This window comes from Bos grunniens, mitochondrion, assembly GCF_055505025.1.
Source record: "Bos grunniens mitochondrion, complete genome".
Classification (NCBI taxonomy): Eukaryota; Metazoa; Chordata; class Mammalia; order Artiodactyla; family Bovidae; genus Bos; species Bos grunniens.
Window position 1 is genome coordinate 1 of NC_006380.3, and position 16,323 is coordinate 16,323.

At 39.0% G+C, this 16,323-nt stretch overlaps 13 protein-coding genes and 24 non-coding genes across 37 annotated transcripts, besides 2 other annotated features; 28 read left to right on the plus strand and 9 right to left on the minus strand. All coding sequences in view use genetic code 2, as the record gives it.

Annotated features, from left to right (window-relative positions):
- Positions 1-893: a D loop.
- Positions 894-960, plus strand: KEG14_t01. Its single transcript has one exon. It is a non-coding gene; the product is annotated as a tRNA-Phe (tRNA).
- KEG14_r02 lies at positions 961-1,917 on the plus strand. Its single transcript has one exon. It is a non-coding gene; the product is annotated as a s-rRNA (ribosomal RNA).
- Positions 1,918-1,984, plus strand: KEG14_t02. Its single transcript has one exon. It is a non-coding gene; the product is annotated as a tRNA-Val (tRNA).
- KEG14_r01 lies at positions 1,985-3,555 on the plus strand. Its single transcript has one exon. It is a non-coding gene; the product is annotated as a l-rRNA (ribosomal RNA).
- Positions 3,556-3,630, plus strand: KEG14_t03. Its single transcript has one exon. It is a non-coding gene; the product is annotated as a tRNA-Leu (tRNA).
- Positions 3,631-3,632: 2 nt separating this feature from the next.
- Positions 3,633-4,588, plus strand: ND1 (NADH dehydrogenase subunit 1). Its single transcript has one exon. A coding segment is annotated over exon 1 (956 nt).
- KEG14_t04 lies at positions 4,589-4,657 on the plus strand. The gene has a single exon. It is a non-coding gene; the product is annotated as a tRNA-Ile (tRNA).
- On the minus strand, positions 4,655-4,726 carry KEG14_t05. Its single transcript has one exon. It is a non-coding gene; the product is annotated as a tRNA-Gln (tRNA).
- Positions 4,727-4,728: 2 nt separating this feature from the next.
- Positions 4,729-4,797, plus strand: KEG14_t06. Its single transcript has one exon. It is a non-coding gene; the product is annotated as a tRNA-Met (tRNA).
- Positions 4,798-5,839, plus strand: ND2 (NADH dehydrogenase subunit 2). The gene has a single exon. A coding segment is annotated over exon 1 (1,042 nt).
- On the plus strand, positions 5,840-5,906 carry KEG14_t07. The gene has a single exon. It is a non-coding gene; the product is annotated as a tRNA-Trp (tRNA).
- A 1-nt stretch (position 5,907) lies between these two features.
- On the minus strand, positions 5,908-5,976 carry KEG14_t08. Its single transcript has one exon. It is a non-coding gene; the product is annotated as a tRNA-Ala (tRNA).
- Position 5,977: 1 nt separating this feature from the next.
- On the minus strand, positions 5,978-6,051 carry KEG14_t09. The gene has a single exon. It is a non-coding gene; the product is annotated as a tRNA-Asn (tRNA).
- Positions 6,052-6,082: an origin of replication (origin of L-strand replication).
- A 1-nt stretch (position 6,083) lies between these two features.
- KEG14_t10 lies at positions 6,084-6,150 on the minus strand. Its single transcript has one exon. It is a non-coding gene; the product is annotated as a tRNA-Cys (tRNA).
- KEG14_t11 lies at positions 6,151-6,218 on the minus strand. Its single transcript has one exon. It is a non-coding gene; the product is annotated as a tRNA-Tyr (tRNA).
- Position 6,219: 1 nt separating this feature from the next.
- COX1 (cytochrome c oxidase subunit I) lies at positions 6,220-7,764 on the plus strand. Its single transcript has one exon. The coding sequence runs from the start codon at positions 6,220-6,222 to the stop codon at positions 7,762-7,764; it is 1,545 nt and encodes a 514-aa protein (YP_001218793.1).
- On the minus strand, positions 7,762-7,832 carry KEG14_t12. Its single transcript has one exon. It is a non-coding gene; the product is annotated as a tRNA-Ser (tRNA).
- A 4-nt stretch (positions 7,833-7,836) lies between these two features.
- On the plus strand, positions 7,837-7,905 carry KEG14_t13. Its single transcript has one exon. It is a non-coding gene; the product is annotated as a tRNA-Asp (tRNA).
- A 1-nt stretch (position 7,906) lies between these two features.
- Positions 7,907-8,590, plus strand: COX2 (cytochrome c oxidase subunit II). The gene has a single exon. The coding sequence runs from the start codon at positions 7,907-7,909 to the stop codon at positions 8,588-8,590; it is 684 nt and encodes a 227-aa protein (YP_001218794.1).
- Positions 8,591-8,593: 3 nt separating this feature from the next.
- On the plus strand, positions 8,594-8,660 carry KEG14_t14. The gene has a single exon. It is a non-coding gene; the product is annotated as a tRNA-Lys (tRNA).
- A 1-nt stretch (position 8,661) lies between these two features.
- ATP8 (ATP synthase F0 subunit 8) lies at positions 8,662-8,862 on the plus strand. The gene has a single exon. The coding sequence runs from the start codon at positions 8,662-8,664 to the stop codon at positions 8,860-8,862; it is 201 nt and encodes a 66-aa protein (YP_001218795.1).
- Positions 8,823-9,503, plus strand: ATP6 (ATP synthase F0 subunit 6). Its single transcript has one exon. The coding sequence runs from the start codon at positions 8,823-8,825 to the stop codon at positions 9,501-9,503; it is 681 nt and encodes a 226-aa protein (YP_001218796.1).
- On the plus strand, positions 9,503-10,283 carry COX3 (cytochrome c oxidase subunit III). The gene has a single exon. A coding segment is annotated over exon 1 (781 nt).
- Positions 10,284-10,286: 3 nt separating this feature from the next.
- KEG14_t15 lies at positions 10,287-10,355 on the plus strand. Its single transcript has one exon. It is a non-coding gene; the product is annotated as a tRNA-Gly (tRNA).
- On the plus strand, positions 10,356-10,701 carry ND3 (NADH dehydrogenase subunit 3). Its single transcript has one exon. A coding segment is annotated over exon 1 (346 nt).
- A 1-nt stretch (position 10,702) lies between these two features.
- KEG14_t16 lies at positions 10,703-10,771 on the plus strand. The gene has a single exon. It is a non-coding gene; the product is annotated as a tRNA-Arg (tRNA).
- ND4L (NADH dehydrogenase subunit 4L) lies at positions 10,772-11,068 on the plus strand. Its single transcript has one exon. It carries the CDS (start codon positions 10,772-10,774, stop codon positions 11,066-11,068), a length of 297 nt encoding a protein of 98 aa, YP_001218799.1.
- Positions 11,062-12,439, plus strand: ND4 (NADH dehydrogenase subunit 4). The gene has a single exon. A coding segment is annotated over exon 1 (1,378 nt).
- On the plus strand, positions 12,440-12,509 carry KEG14_t17. The gene has a single exon. It is a non-coding gene; the product is annotated as a tRNA-His (tRNA).
- On the plus strand, positions 12,510-12,569 carry KEG14_t18. The gene has a single exon. It is a non-coding gene; the product is annotated as a tRNA-Ser (tRNA).
- A 1-nt stretch (position 12,570) lies between these two features.
- Positions 12,571-12,640, plus strand: KEG14_t19. Its single transcript has one exon. It is a non-coding gene; the product is annotated as a tRNA-Leu (tRNA).
- On the plus strand, positions 12,641-14,461 carry ND5 (NADH dehydrogenase subunit 5). The gene has a single exon. The coding sequence runs from the start codon at positions 12,641-12,643 to the stop codon at positions 14,459-14,461; it is 1,821 nt and encodes a 606-aa protein (YP_001218801.1).
- ND6 (NADH dehydrogenase subunit 6) lies at positions 14,445-14,972 on the minus strand. The gene has a single exon. It carries the CDS (start codon positions 14,970-14,972, stop codon positions 14,445-14,447), a length of 528 nt encoding a protein of 175 aa, YP_001218802.1.
- Positions 14,973-15,041, minus strand: KEG14_t20. Its single transcript has one exon. It is a non-coding gene; the product is annotated as a tRNA-Glu (tRNA).
- A 4-nt stretch (positions 15,042-15,045) lies between these two features.
- On the plus strand, positions 15,046-16,185 carry CYTB (cytochrome b). Its single transcript has one exon. It carries the CDS (start codon positions 15,046-15,048, stop codon positions 16,183-16,185), a length of 1,140 nt encoding a protein of 379 aa, YP_001218803.1.
- Positions 16,186-16,189: 4 nt separating this feature from the next.
- KEG14_t21 lies at positions 16,190-16,258 on the plus strand. Its single transcript has one exon. It is a non-coding gene; the product is annotated as a tRNA-Thr (tRNA).
- On the minus strand, positions 16,258-16,323 carry KEG14_t22. Its single transcript has one exon. It is a non-coding gene; the product is annotated as a tRNA-Pro (tRNA).

Genomic DNA, 16,323 nt, shown 5'->3' on the forward strand with positions numbered 1-16,323 from the left:
AACGCTATTAATATAGTTCCATAAATGTAAAGAGCCTCACCAGTATTAAATTTACTAAAAATTCCAATAACTCAACACAAACTTTGTACTCTAACCAAATATTACAAACACCACTAGCTAACAACACACATCCCCAAAAATGCATTGTCCAAACGGGGGAATACGTACATAATATTAATGTAATAAAGACATATTATGTATATAGTACATTAAATTATATGCCCCATGCATATAAGCAAGTACATAATTCCTATTGGTAGTACATAGTACATGAAATTATTAATCGTACATAACATATTATGTCAAACCTACTCCTAACAACATGTATACCCCTTCCACTAGATCACGAGCTTAACTACCATGCCGCGTGAAACCAGCAACCCGCTAGGCGGAGGACTCCTCTTCTCGCTCCGGGCCCATGAACTGTGGGGGTCGCTATTTAATGAACTTTATCAGACATCTGGTTCTTTCTTCAGGGCCATCTCACCTAAAACCGTCCACTCTTTCCTCTTAAATAAGACATCTCGATGGACTAATGGCTAATCAGCCCATGCTCACACATAACTGTGCTGTCATACATTTGGTATTTTTTTATTTTGGGGGATGCTTGGACTCAGCTATGGCCGTCAAAGGCCCCGACCCGGAGCATCTATTGTAGCTGGACTTAACTGCATCTTGAGCACCAGCATAATGATAGGCATGCACATATAGTCAATGGTCACAGGACATAGATTATATTATATATCCCCCCCTCCATAAAAATTCCCCCTTAAATATTTACCACTACTTTTAACAGATTTTTCCCTAGTTGCTTATTTAAAATTTCCACACTTTCAATACTCAAATTAGCACTCCATATAAAGTCAATATATAAACGCAGGCCCCCCCCCCCCGTTGATGTAGCTTAATTCAAAGCAAGGCACTGAAAATGCCTAGATGAGTCTCCCGACTCCATAAACACATAGGTTTGGTCCCAGCCTTCCTGTTGACTCTTAATAAACTTACACATGCAAGCATCTACACCCCAGTGAGAATGCCCTCTAGGTTGTTAAAATCAAGAGGAGCTGGCATCAAGCACACACCCCGTAGCTCACGACGCCTTGCTTAACCACACCCCCACGGGAAACAGCAGTGACAAAAATTAAGCCATAAACGAAAGTTTGACTAAGTTATATTAATCAGGGTTGGTAAATCTCGTGCCAGCCACCGCGGTCATACGATTAACCCAAGCTAACAGGAATACGGCGTAAAACGTGCTAAAGCACCACATTAAATAGGGTTAAATTTTAATTAAGCTGTAAAAAGCCATGATTAAAATAAAAATAAATGACGAAAGTGACCCTACAACAGCCGATGCACTATAGCTAAGACCCAAACTGGGATTAGATACCCCACTATGCTTAGCCCTAAACACAGATAATTACATAAACAAAATTATTTGCCAGAGTACTACCAGCAACAGCTTAAAACTCAAAGGACTTGGCGGTGCTTTATATCCCTCTAGAGGAGCCTGTTCTGTAATCGATAAACCCCGATAAACCTCACCAGTTCTTGCTAATACAGTCTATATACCGCCATCTTCAGCAAACCCTAAAAAGGAAAAAAAGTAAGCACAATCATGATACATAAAAACGTTAGGTCAAGGTGTAACCTATGAAATGGAAAGAAATGGGCTACATTCTCTACACTAAGAGAACCAATGCACGAAAGTTATTATGAAATTAGTAACCAAAGGAGGATTTAGCAGTAAACTAAGAGTAGAGTGCTTAGTTGAATTAGGCCATGAAGCACGCACACACCGCCCGTCACCCTCCTCAAATAGATTCAATGCATCTAACCTTATTTAAACGCACTAGCTATATGAGAGGAGACAAGTCGTAACAAGGTAAGCATACTGGAAAGTGTGCTTGGATAAATCAAGATATAGCTTAAACAAAGCATCCAGTTTACACCTAGAAGACTTCATTCATTATGAATATCTTGAACTAAATCTAGCCCAAAAATACCCTCTTAACTAAACTACCAAAATAAAATAAAACAAAACATTTAATCCCAATTTAAAGTATAGGAGATAGAAATCTAGAACATGGCGCTATAGAGAAAGTACCGCAAGGGAACGATGAAAGAAAAACTAAAAGTACAAAAAAGCAAAGATTACCCCTTGTACCTTTTGCATAATGAATTAACTAGTATAAGACTTAACAAAATGAATTTCAGCTAAGCAACCCGAAACCAGACGAGCTACTTATAAACAGTTTATCAAGAACTAACTCATCTATGTGGCAAAATAGTGAGAAGATTTGTAAGTAGAGGTGACATGCCTAACGAGCCTGGTGATAGCTGGTTGTCCAGGTAATGAATCTTAGTTCAGCTTTAAAGATACCAAAAAATTCAAATAAATCTCACTGTAACTTTAAAAGTTAGTCTAAAAAGGTACAGCCTTTTAGAAACGGATACAACCTTGACTAGAGAGTAAAATCTAACACTACCATAGTAGGCCTAAAAGCAGCCACCAATTGAGAAAGCGTTAAAGCTCAACAACAAAAACTAAACAGATCCCAATAACAAGTAATTAACTCCTAGCCCCAATACTGGACTAATCTATTATTGAATAGAAGTAATAATGTTAATATGAGTAACAAGAAAAACTTTCTCCTTGCATAAGTCTAAGTCAGTACCTGATAATACTCTGACCATTAACAGCTAATAAAAATAACCCAACAATAAACAATTTATTAACTATACTGTTAATCCAACACAGGAGTGCATCTAAGGAAAGATTAAAAGAAGTAAAAGGAACTCGGCAAACACAAACCCCGCCTGTTTACCAAAAACATCACCTCCAGCATCCCTAGTATTGGAGGCACTGCCTGCCCAGTGACAACTGTTTAACGGCCGCGGTATCCTGACCGTGCAAAGGTAGCATAATCATTTGTTCTCTAAATAAGGACTTGTATGAATGGCCACACGAGGGTTTTACTGTCTCTTACTTCCAATCAGTGAAATTGACCTTCCCGTGAAGAGGCGGGAATGCATAAATAAGACGAGAAGACCCTATGGAGCTTTAACTAACCAACCCAAAGAAAATAAATTTAACCATTGAGGAACAACAACAATCTCCATGAGTTGGTAGTTTCGGTTGGGGTGACCTCGGAGAATAAAAAATCCTCCGAACGATTTTAAAGACTAGACCCACAAGTCAAATCACTCTATCGCTCATTGATCCAAAAATTTGATCAACGGAACAAGTTACCCTAGGGATAACAGCGCAATCCTATTTAAGAGTCCATATCGACAATAGGGTTTACGACCTCGATGTTGGATCAGGACATCCTGATGGTGCAACCGCTATCAAAGGTTCGTTTGTTCAACGATTAAAGTCCTACGTGATCTGAGTTCAGACCGGAGCAATCCAGGTCGGTTTCTATCTATTACGTATTTCTCCCAGTACGAAAGGACAAGAGAAATAAGGCCAACTTTAAATTAAGCGCCTTAAAATAACTAATGACAGCGTCTCAATTAACAACACAAAACCCTGCCCTAGAACAGGGCTTAGTTAAGGTGGCAGAGCCCGGTAATTGCGTAAAACTTAAACTTTTATACCCAGAGATTCAAATCCTCTCCTTAACAAAATGTTCATAATTAACATCTTAATACTTATCATTCCTATCTTATTAGCCGTAGCATTCCTCACATTAGTAGAACGAAAAGTTCTAGGCTACATACAACTCCGAAAAGGTCCAAATGTCGTAGGCCCATATGGCCTACTCCAACCCATCGCCGATGCAATCAAACTTTTCATCAAAGAACCATTACGACCTGCCACGTCTTCAACCTCAATATTCATCCTAGCGCCCATTTTAGCTCTAGGCCTAGCCTTAACCATGTGAATTCCCCTACCAATACCCCATCCCCTTATTAACATAAACCTAGGAGTCCTATTTATACTAGCAATATCAAGCCTAGCCGTGTACTCCATCCTCTGATCAGGCTGAGCTTCCAACTCAAAATACGCACTAATCGGAGCCCTACGAGCAGTAGCACAAACAATCTCATATGAAGTAACACTAGCAATTATCCTACTATCAGTACTCCTAATAAGTGGATCCTTTACCCTCTCCACATTAATTATTACACAAGAACAAACATGGCTAATCCTCCCAGCATGACCTCTAGCAATAATATGATTTATCTCAACATTAGCAGAAACAAACCGAGCTCCCTTTGACCTAACTGAAGGAGAATCAGAGCTAGTCTCGGGCTTCAACGTAGAATATGCAGCAGGACCATTTGCCCTCTTCTTCATAGCAGAGTACGCAAATATCATCATAATAAACATATTTACAGCAATTCTATTTCTAGGGACATCCCACAACCCACATATACCAGAACTCTACACAATCAACTTTATCATCAAATCCCTGCTACTCACAATATTATTCCTATGAATCCGAGCATCCTATCCTCGATTCCGCTATGACCAACTGATACACTTACTATGAAAAAATTTCCTGCCCCTAACACTAGCCCTATGCATATGACACGTATCACTGCCCATCCTTACATCAGGCATCCCACCACAAACATAAGAAATATGTCTGAAAAAAGAGTTACTTTGATAGAGTAAATAATAGAGGTTTAAACCCTCTTATTTCTAGAATTATAGGAATTGAACCTACTCCTAAGAATCCAAAACTCTCCGTGCTCCCAATTACACCAAATTCTATTAGTAAGGTCAGCTAATTAAGCTATCGGGCCCATACCCCGAAAATGTTGGTTCATACCCTTCCCGTACTAATAAACCCAATTATCTTTACCACTATTTTATTAACCATTATACTAGGAACCATTATTGTCATAATCAGTTCTCACTGACTACTTGTCTGAATCGGATTCGAAATAAATATACTCGCCATTATCCCTATCATAATAAAAAACCACAACCCACGAGCTACAGAAGCATCAACTAAATATTTTTTAACTCAATCAACAGCCTCAATACTACTAATAATAGCCGTCATCATTAACCTAATATTCTCAGGCCAATGAACCGTAATAAAATTATTTAACCCAATAGCCTCTATACTTATAACAATAGCCCTAGCTATAAAACTAGGAATAGCTCCATTTCACTTCTGAGTCCCAGAAGTAACGCAAGGCATCCCTCTATCCTCAGGCTTAATCCTACTGACATGACAAAAACTAGCACCTATATCTGTACTTTACCAAATCTTCCCATCAATTAACCTAAACTTAATTCTGACCCTATCAATTCTATCAATCCTAATTGGAGGCTGAGGAGGACTAAACCAAACACAACTCCGAAAAATCATAGCCTACTCATCAATCGCTCACATGGGCTGAATAACAGCAGTACTACCATACAACCCTACTATAACATTACTAAACCTAATCATCTACATTACTATAACTTCCACTATATTCACCATATTTATAGCCAATTCCACCACCACCACCCTATCATTATCACACACATGAAATAAAACACCCATTATAACCATCCTAATCCTCGCCACTCTCCTATCCATAGGAGGACTCCCTCCCCTATCAGGGTTCATACCAAAATGAATAATCATCCAAGAAATAACAAAAAACAATAGCATCATCCTACCTACCTTCATAGCAATCACAGCTCTACTAAACTTATATTTTTATATACGACTCACATATTCTACCGCACTAACAATATTCCCCTCTACAAACAACATAAAAATAAAATGACAATTTCCCCTTATAAAAAAAATAACCTTTCTACCAACAATAGTCGTACTATCTACTATAACACTACCGCTCACACCGATATTATCAGTATTAGAATAGGAATTTAGGTTAAACAGACCAAGAGCCTTCAAAGCCCTAAGCAAGTACAATTTACTTAATTCCTGATAAGGATTGCAAGACTACATCTTACATCAATTGAATGCAAATCAACCACTTTAATTAAGCTAAATCCTCACTAGACTGGTGGGCTCCACCCCCACGAAACTTTAGTTAACAGCTAAATACCCTAATTAATCAGGCTTCAATCTACTTCTCCCGCCGCAAGAAAAAAAAGGCGGGAGAAGCCCCGGCAGAATTGAAGCTGCTTCTCTGAATTTGCAATTCAACGTGTAAACTCACCACAGAGCTTGGTAAAAAGAGGGGTCAAACCTCTATCTTTAGATTTACAGTCTAATGCTTTACTCAGCCATTTTACCCATGTTCATTAACCGCTGACTATTCTCAACCAACCATAAAGATATCGGTACCCTTTATCTACTATTTGGAGCCTGGGCCGGTATAGTAGGAACAGCTCTAAGCCTTCTAATTCGCGCTGAATTAGGCCAACCCGGAACCCTGCTCGGAGACGACCAAATCTACAACGTAGTTGTAACCGCACACGCATTTGTAATAATCTTCTTTATAGTAATGCCAATTATAATTGGAGGATTCGGTAACTGACTTGTTCCTCTAATAATTGGCGCTCCCGATATGGCATTCCCCCGAATAAACAACATAAGCTTCTGACTCCTCCCTCCCTCATTTCTACTGCTCCTCGCATCCTCTATAGTTGAAGCTGGAGCAGGAACAGGCTGAACCGTGTACCCTCCCTTAGCAGGCAACCTAGCCCATGCAGGAGCCTCAGTAGATCTAACCATCTTCTCTTTACACTTAGCAGGAGTTTCCTCTATTTTAGGAGCCATCAACTTCATTACAACAATTATCAACATAAAGCCCCCCGCAATGTCACAGTACCAAACTCCCCTATTCGTATGATCCGTAATAATCACCGCCGTACTATTACTCCTCTCACTCCCTGTACTAGCAGCCGGCATTACAATGCTGCTAACAGACCGGAACCTAAATACAACCTTCTTCGACCCAGCAGGAGGAGGAGACCCCATTTTATACCAACACTTATTCTGATTCTTTGGGCACCCCGAAGTCTATATTTTAATTTTACCTGGATTTGGAATAATCTCCCATATTGTAACCTACTACTCAGGAAAAAAAGAACCATTCGGATATATAGGAATAGTCTGAGCTATAATGTCAATCGGATTTTTAGGTTTCATCGTATGAGCTCACCATATATTTACAGTCGGAATAGACGTCGACACACGAGCCTACTTCACATCGGCTACTATAATTATTGCTATTCCAACCGGAGTAAAAGTTTTCAGCTGACTAGCAACACTTCATGGAGGTAATATCAAATGGTCTCCTGCTATAATGTGAGCCCTAGGCTTTATTTTCTTATTTACAGTAGGGGGTTTAACCGGAATTGTCCTAGCTAACTCTTCTCTCGATATTGTTCTTCACGATACATATTACGTTGTCGCACACTTCCACTATGTTTTATCAATAGGAGCTGTATTTGCTATTATAGGGGGATTTGTTCATTGATTTCCACTATTCTCAGGTTACACTCTCAATGATACATGAGCCAAAATCCACTTCGCAATTATGTTTGTAGGCGTCAATATGACCTTCTTCCCACAACACTTTCTAGGACTATCTGGCATGCCTCGACGATACTCCGACTATCCAGATGCATATACAATATGAAATACTGTCTCATCAATGGGCTCATTCATTTCTCTAACAGCAGTCATACTAATAGTTTTCATCATCTGAGAAGCATTCGCATCTAAACGAGAAGTTTTAACTGTAGACCTAACCACGACAAATCTAGAATGATTAAACGGATGCCCTCCACCATATCACACATTTGAAGAACCCACCTATGTCAACCTAAAATAAGAAAGGAAGGAATCGAACCCCCTACTATTGGTTTCAAGCCAACACCATAACCTCTATGTCTCTCTCAATAAACGAGGTGTTAGTAAAACATTATATAACTTTGTCAAAGTTAAGTTACAAGTGAAAACCCTGTACGCCTCATATGGCATATCCCATACAACTAGGCTTCCAAGATGCTACATCACCGATCATAGAAGAACTACTTCACTTTCATGATCACACGCTAATAATTGTCTTCTTAATTAGCTCATTAGTACTTTACATTATCTCACTAATATTAACAACAAAACTAACTCATACAAGCACAATAGATGCACAAGAAGTAGAGACAATTTGAACCATTTTGCCCGCTATTATTTTAATTCTAATTGCTCTTCCTTCTTTACGAATTCTATACATAATAGATGAAATTAATAACCCATCCCTTACGGTAAAAGCAATAGGACATCAGTGATACTGAAGCTACGAATATACAGATTATGAGGACTTAAGCTTCGACTCCTACATAATTCCAACATCAGAATTAAAGCCAGGGGAATTACGACTATTAGAAGTCGATAATCGAGTTGTACTGCCAATAGAAATAACAATCCGAATACTAGTCTCCTCTGAAGATGTACTACACTCATGAGCCGTACCTTCTCTAGGACTGAAAACAGATGCAATCCCAGGCCGTCTGAACCAAACAACCCTTATATCGACCCGTCCAGGCCTGTATTACGGTCAATGCTCAGAAATCTGCGGATCAAACCATAGTTTTATGCCCATCGTCCTTGAATTAGTTCCACTGAAGTATTTTGAAAAATGATCTGCGTCAATATTATAAAATCACTAAGAAGCTATATAGCACTAACCTTTTAAGTTAGAGATTGAGAGCAGTATGCTCTCCTTGGTGACATGCCACAACTAGACACGTCAACATGACTGACAATAATCTTATCAATATTCTTGACCCTCTTTATTATCTTTCAATTAAAAATTTCAAAACACAACTTTTACTACAATCCAGAACTAACATCAACAAAAATATTAAAACAAAACACCCCTTGAGAAACAAAATGAACGAAAATTTATTTGCCTCTTTTATTACCCCTATAATTCTAGGTCTCCCCCTCGTAACTCTTATCGTACTATTCCCCAGCCTACTATTCCCAACATCAAATCGATTAGTGAATAATCGCTTTGTAACTCTCCAACAATGAATACTCCAACTTGTATCAAAACAAATAATGAGTATCCACAACCCCAAAGGACAAACATGAACATTAATATTAATATCTCTAATTCTATTTATTGGGTCAACAAACCTATTAGGCCTGTTACCCCATTCATTCACACCAACAACACAACTATCAATAAACCTAGGCATAGCCATTCCCCTGTGAGCAGGAGCCGTAATTACAGGATTCCGCAATAAAACTAAAACATCACTTGCCCATTTCTTACCACAAGGAACACCAACTCCACTAATCCCAATACTAGTAATTATCGAAACTATCAGCCTTTTTATTCAACCTATAGCCCTCGCCGTGCGGTTAACAGCCAACATCACTGCAGGACATCTATTAATTCACTTAATCGGAGGGGCTACACTTGCACTAATAAGTATTAGCGCTACAACAGCTCTAATTACATTTATTATTCTAATCCTACTAACAATCCTAGAATTTGCAGTAGCTATAATCCAAGCCTATGTATTCACCCTTCTAGTCAGCCTATATCTGCATGACAACACATAATGACACACCAAACTCATGCTTATCACATAGTAAATCCAAGCCCTTGACCCCTTACAGGAGCTCTATCCGCCCTCTTAATAACATCCGGCTTAGCCATGTGGTTTCATTTTAACTCAACAGCTCTGTTAATAATTGGCCTAACAACAAACATACTAACAATATACCAATGATGACGGGATATTATTCGAGAAAGCACTTTCCAAGGGCACCATACCCCAGCTGTCCAAAAAGGCCTCCGTTATGGAATAATCCTCTTTATTATCTCCGAAGTCCTATTCTTTACCGGATTTTTCTGAGCATTCTACCATTCAAGCCTCGCCCCCACTCCCGAACTAGGCGGCTGCTGACCCCCAACAGGCATTCATCCACTAAATCCCCTAGAAGTCCCACTGCTCAACACCTCTGTCCTATTGGCCTCCGGAGTTTCTATTACCTGAGCCCATCATAGTCTGATAGAAGGAGACCGAAACCATATATTACAAGCCCTATTTATCACCATCACATTAGGGGTCTACTTTACACTACTACAAGCCTCAGAGTACTATGAGGCACCCTTTACTATCTCCGACGGAGTCTACGGCTCAACTTTTTTCGTAGCCACAGGCTTCCACGGCCTCCATGTCATCATTGGATCCACCTTCTTAATTGTCTGCTTTTTCCGCCAACTAAAATTTCATTTCACTTCTAACCACCACTTCGGCTTTGAAGCCGCTGCCTGATACTGACATTTCGTAGACGTAGTTTGACTTTTCCTCTATGTTTCTATCTATTGATGAGGCTCCTATTCTTTTAGTATTAATCAGTACAGCTGACTTCCAATCAGCTAGTTTCGGTCTAGCCCGAAAAAGAATAATAAATCTAATACTAGCCCTCCTGACCAATTTTACACTAGCTACTCTACTTGTCATTATCGCATTCTGACTTCCCCAACTAAATGTATATTCTGAGAAGACAAGTCCATACGAATGTGGATTCGACCCCATAGGATCAGCCCGCCTTCCCTTCTCCATAAAATTCTTTCTAGTAGCCATTACATTCCTCTTATTTGATCTAGAAATTGCACTCCTCTTACCACTACCATGAGCCTCACAAACAACAAACCTAAACACAATGCTTACCATAGCCCTCTTCCTAATTATCCTGCTAGCCGTAAGCCTAGCCTACGAATGAACTCAAAAAGGACTGGAATGAACCGAATATGGTACTTAGTTTAAAATAAAATAAATGATTTCGACTCATTAGATTGTGATTTAATTCATAATTACCAAATGTCTATAGTACATATAAATATTATAATAGCATTCGCAGTATCTCTTGTAGGATTACTAATATATCGATCCCACCTAATATCTTCCCTTCTATGCTTAGAAGGGATAATATTATCCCTATTCGTTATAGCAGCTCTAACAATCCTCAATTCACATTTTACATTAGCTAGCATAATACCCATTATCCTACTAGTTTTCGCAGCCTGTGAAGCAGCCCTAGGTCTATCCCTACTAGTAATAGTATCAAATACATACGGTACTGATTACGTACAAAATCTCAACCTACTCCAATGCTAAAATATATTATTCCAACAATTATACTTATACCCCTAACCTGAATATCAAAAGGTAATATAATCTGAATTAACTCCACAACACACAGCCTACTAATTAGCTTCACAAGCCTTCTCCTTATAAATCAATTTGGTGACAATAGCCTCAATTTTTCACTAATATTTTTCTCTGACTCCCTATCTACTCCACTACTAATTTTAACCATATGGCTCCTTCCCCTGATACTAATAGCTAGCCAACATCACCTATCAAAAGAAAACCTAACTCGAAAAAAACTATTCATTACTATACTAATTTTACTACAACTATTTCTAATCATAACCTTTACCGCTATAGAACTAATCTTCTTTTATATCCTATTTGAAGCAACACTAGTACCAACACTTATTATTATTACCCGATGGGGAAACCAAACAGAACGTCTAAACGCCGGACTCTATTTCCTATTCTATACATTAGCTGGCTCCTTACCCCTACTAGTCGCACTAATTTATATCCAAAACATAGTAGGATCCCTAAACTTCCTAATACTCCAATATTGAGTACAACCTATGCATAACTCCTGATCTAATATTTTCATATGACTAGCATGTATAATAGCCTTCATAGTAAAAATACCATTATACGGCCTCCACCTTTGACTACCCAAAGCTCACGTAGAAGCCCCCATCGCAGGTTCTATAGTCCTTGCAGCAATCCTACTAAAACTAGGAGGATACGGTATGCTACGAATCACACTAATTCTAAACCCTATAACCGACTTTATAGCATACCCATTCATTATACTCTCCTTATGAGGCATAATCATAACCAGCTCAATCTGCCTCCGTCAAACGGACCTAAAATCACTCATTGCATACTCTTCTGTAAGCCACATAGCACTCGTCATTGTAGCTATCCTTATCCAAACACCTTGAAGTTACATAGGAGCAACCGCTCTCATGATTGCCCATGGCCTCACATCCTCCATACTTTTCTGTCTAGCAAACTCAAACTACGAACGAATCCACAGCCGAACTATAATTCTAGCTCGAGGCCTACAAACGCTTCTTCCACTAATAGCCACCTGATGACTACTAGCAAGTCTAACCAACCTAGCCTTACCCCCAACAATCAACTTAATTGGAGAACTATTTGTAATAATGTCAACCTTTTCATGATCTAACATTACAATTATCCTAATAGGAATAAATATAGTAATCACCGCCCTATACTCTCTATATATACTAATCATAACCCAACGAGGAAAGTACACCTATCACATTAATAATATCTCACCTTCCTTTACACGAGAAAATGCACTCATATCGCTGCACATTTTACCTCTACTACTCTTATCCCTAAATCCAAAAATTATTCTAGGACCTCTATACTGTAAATATAGTTTAACAAAAACATTAGATTGTGAATCTAACAATAGAAACTCATTACCTTCTTATTTACCGAAAAAGTATGCAAGAACTGCTAATTCTATGCTCCCATACTTAACAGTATGGCTTTTTTGAACTTTTAAAGGATAGTAGTCATCCGTTGGTCTTAGGAACCGAAAAATTGGTGCAACTCCAAATAAAAGTAATAAACATATTCTCCTCATTCTCACTAGTTACTTTGCTCCTACTAACAGTACCCATTATAACAACAAGCCTTAACACCTACAAATCTTCCAACTACCCGCTCTACGTAAAAACAACTATTTCATATGCCTTCATTACCAGCATAATTCCCACAATAATATTTATTTACTCAGGCCAAGAACTAGTTATTTCAAACTGACACTGATTAACTATCCAAACCCTCAAACTATCTCTCAGCTTTAAAATAGACTATTTCTCAATAATATTCGTCCCAGTAGCACTATTCGTCACATGATCTATTATAGAATTCTCAATATGATACATACACTCAGACCCCAATATTAACAAATTCTTCAAATACTTACTCCTATTCCTCATCACTATAATAATCCTTGTAACCGCAAATAACCTATTCCAACTGTTCATTGGCTGAGAAGGTGTCGGAATTATATCATTTCTACTCATCGGATGGTGGTACGGACGAGCAGACGCAAATACAGCAGCTCTACAAGCAGTTTTATATAACCGCATCGGCGACATTGGTTTTATCCTAGCAATAGCATGATTTCTAACAAACCTAAATACCTGAGATCTCCAACAGATCTTCATACTAGACCCAAACAACTCAAATACACCCTTGATCGGACTAGTACTAGCTGCAACCGGAAAATCCGCCCAATTTGGCCTCCACCCATGACTTCCCTCTGCAATAGAAGGCCCAACTCCCGTCTCAGCACTACTTCATTCAAGCACAATGGTAGTAGCAGGTATTTTCCTACTAATCCGCTTTTACCCACTCACAGAAAATAATAAACACATTCAATCTATTACATTATGTCTAGGAGCCATTACCACATTATTCACAGCGATATGCGCTCTCACCCAAAATGACATTAAGAAAATCATCGCCTTCTCCACATCTAGTCAACTGGGCCTTATAATGGTAACAATTGGCATTAACCAACCCTACCTAGCATTTCTCCACATCTGCACCCACGCCTTTTTCAAAGCTATACTATTTATATGCTCCGGTTCTATAATTCACAGCCTAAACGACGAACAAGACATCCGAAAAATAGGAGGCCTATTTAAAGCCATACCATTCACTACAACAGCCCTCATTGTTGGCAGTCTCGCACTAACAGGAGTACCCTTCCTCACAGGATTTTACTCCAAAGACCTAATCATCGAAGCCGCCAACACGTCTTATACCAACGCCTGAGCCCTTTTAATAACATTAATCGCCACCTCTTTCACAGCCATTTATAGCACCCGTATCATCTTCTTCGCACTCCTAGGACAACCCCGATTTTCTACCCTAATTAACATCAACGAAAACAACCCCCTCCTAATCAACTCTATCAAACGCTTGCTAATCGGAAGCCTCTTCGCAGGGTATATTATCTCCAACAACATTCCCCCAACAACAGTCCCCCAAATAACTATACCCTACTATCTAAAAACAACAGCCCTAATCGTTACAATCCTAGGCTTCACCTTAGCCCTAGAAATTAGCAACATAACTAAAAACCTAAAATTTCACTACCCCTCAAACGCCTTCAAATTCTCCACCTTGCTAGGATACTTCCCTACAATTATACATCGCCTAGCTCCATACATAAATCTATCAATAAGCCAAAAATCAGCATCCTCCCTTCTAGACCTAATCTGACTAGAAGCCATTCTACCAAAAACCATTTCACTCGCTCAAATAAAAGCATCTACCCTGGTTACAAACCAAAAAGGCCTAATCAAACTATATTTCCTCTCTTTCCTAATTACAATTCTCATTAGCATAATCCTATTTAATTTCCACGAGTAATTTCTATAATAACCACAACACCAATAAATAAAGACCACCCAGTTACAATAACTAATCAAGTACCATAACTGTATAAAGCTGCAATCCCTATGGCCTCCTCACTAAAAAACCCAGAATCCCCCGTATCATAAATTACCCAATCCCCTAAACCATTAAACTCAAACACAATCTCCACCTCCTTATCCTTTAACACATAATAAACCATAAAAAACTCCATCAACAAGCCAGTAATAAATGCCCCTAAAACAGCCTTATTAGAAAGTCAAATCTCAGGGTACTGTTCCGTAGCCATAGCCGTTGTATAACCAAAAACCACCATCATACCCCCCAAATAAATTAAAAAAACCATTAACCCCAGAAAAGACCCACCAAAATTCAACACAATTCCACAACCAACCCCACCACTCACAATTAACCCCAACCCCCCATAAATAGGTGAAGGTTTCGAAGAAAACCCTACGAAACCAATCACAAAGATAACACTTAAAATAAATACAATGTATAGTATCATTATTCTTACATGGAATCTAACCATGACCAATGATATGAAAAACCATCGTTGTCATTCAACTACAAGAACACTAATGACTAATATTCGAAAATCCCATCCACTAATAAAAATTGTAAACAACGCATTCATTGACCTTCCAGCTCCATCAAACATTTCATCATGGTGAAACTTCGGCTCCCTCCTAGGAGTATGCTTAATCCTACAAATCCTCACAGGCCTATTCCTAGCAATACACTACACATCCGATACAACAACAGCATTCTCCTCCGTTGCCCATATCTGCCGAGACGTGAACTACGGCTGAATTATCCGATATATACACGCAAACGGAGCTTCAATATTCTTTATCTGCTTATATATACACGTAGGACGGGGCCTATATTACGGGTCTTACACCTTCCTAGAAACATGAAATATTGGAGTAATTCTTCTACTTACAGTAATAGCTACAGCATTCATAGGATACGTACTACCATGAGGACAAATATCATTTTGAGGGGCAACAGTCATTACCAACCTCCTATCAGCAATTCCATACATCGGCACAAATTTAGTCGAATGGATTTGAGGTGGGTTCTCAGTAGACAAAGCAACCCTCACCCGATTCTTCGCTTTCCACTTTATCCTCCCATTTATTATTACAGCAATTGCCATAGTCCACCTACTATTCCTCCACGAAACAGGCTCCAACAATCCAACAGGAATCTCCTCAGACGCAGACAAAATTCCATTTCACCCCTACTATACCATTAAAGACATCTTAGGAGCCTTATTACTAATTCTAGCCCTAATACTTCTGGTACTATTCACACCCGACCTCCTCGGAGACCCAGACAACTACACCCCAGCAAATCCACTCAACACACCTCCCCACATCAAACCCGAATGATACTTCTTATTTGCATACGCAATTTTACGATCAATCCCCAATAAACTAGGAGGAGTGCTAGCCCTAGCTTTCTCTATCCTAATCCTTGCTCTTATTCCCCTACTGCACACTTCCAAACAACGAAGCATAATCTTCCGACCACTCAGCCAATGCCTATTCTGAACTCTAGTAGCAGACCTACTAACACTCACATGAATCGGAGGACAACCAGTCGAACACCCATACATTATCATTGGACAACTAGCATCTATTATATACTTCCTTCTCATCCTAGTACTAATACCAACAGCCGGCACAATTGAAAACAAACTACTAAAATGAAGACAAGTCTTTGTAGTACATCTAATACACTGGTCTTGTAAACCAGAAAAGGAGAACAACCAACCTCCCTAAGACTCAAGGAAGAAACTACAGTCTCACCGTCAACCCCCAAAGCTGAAGTTCTATTTAAACTATTCCCTG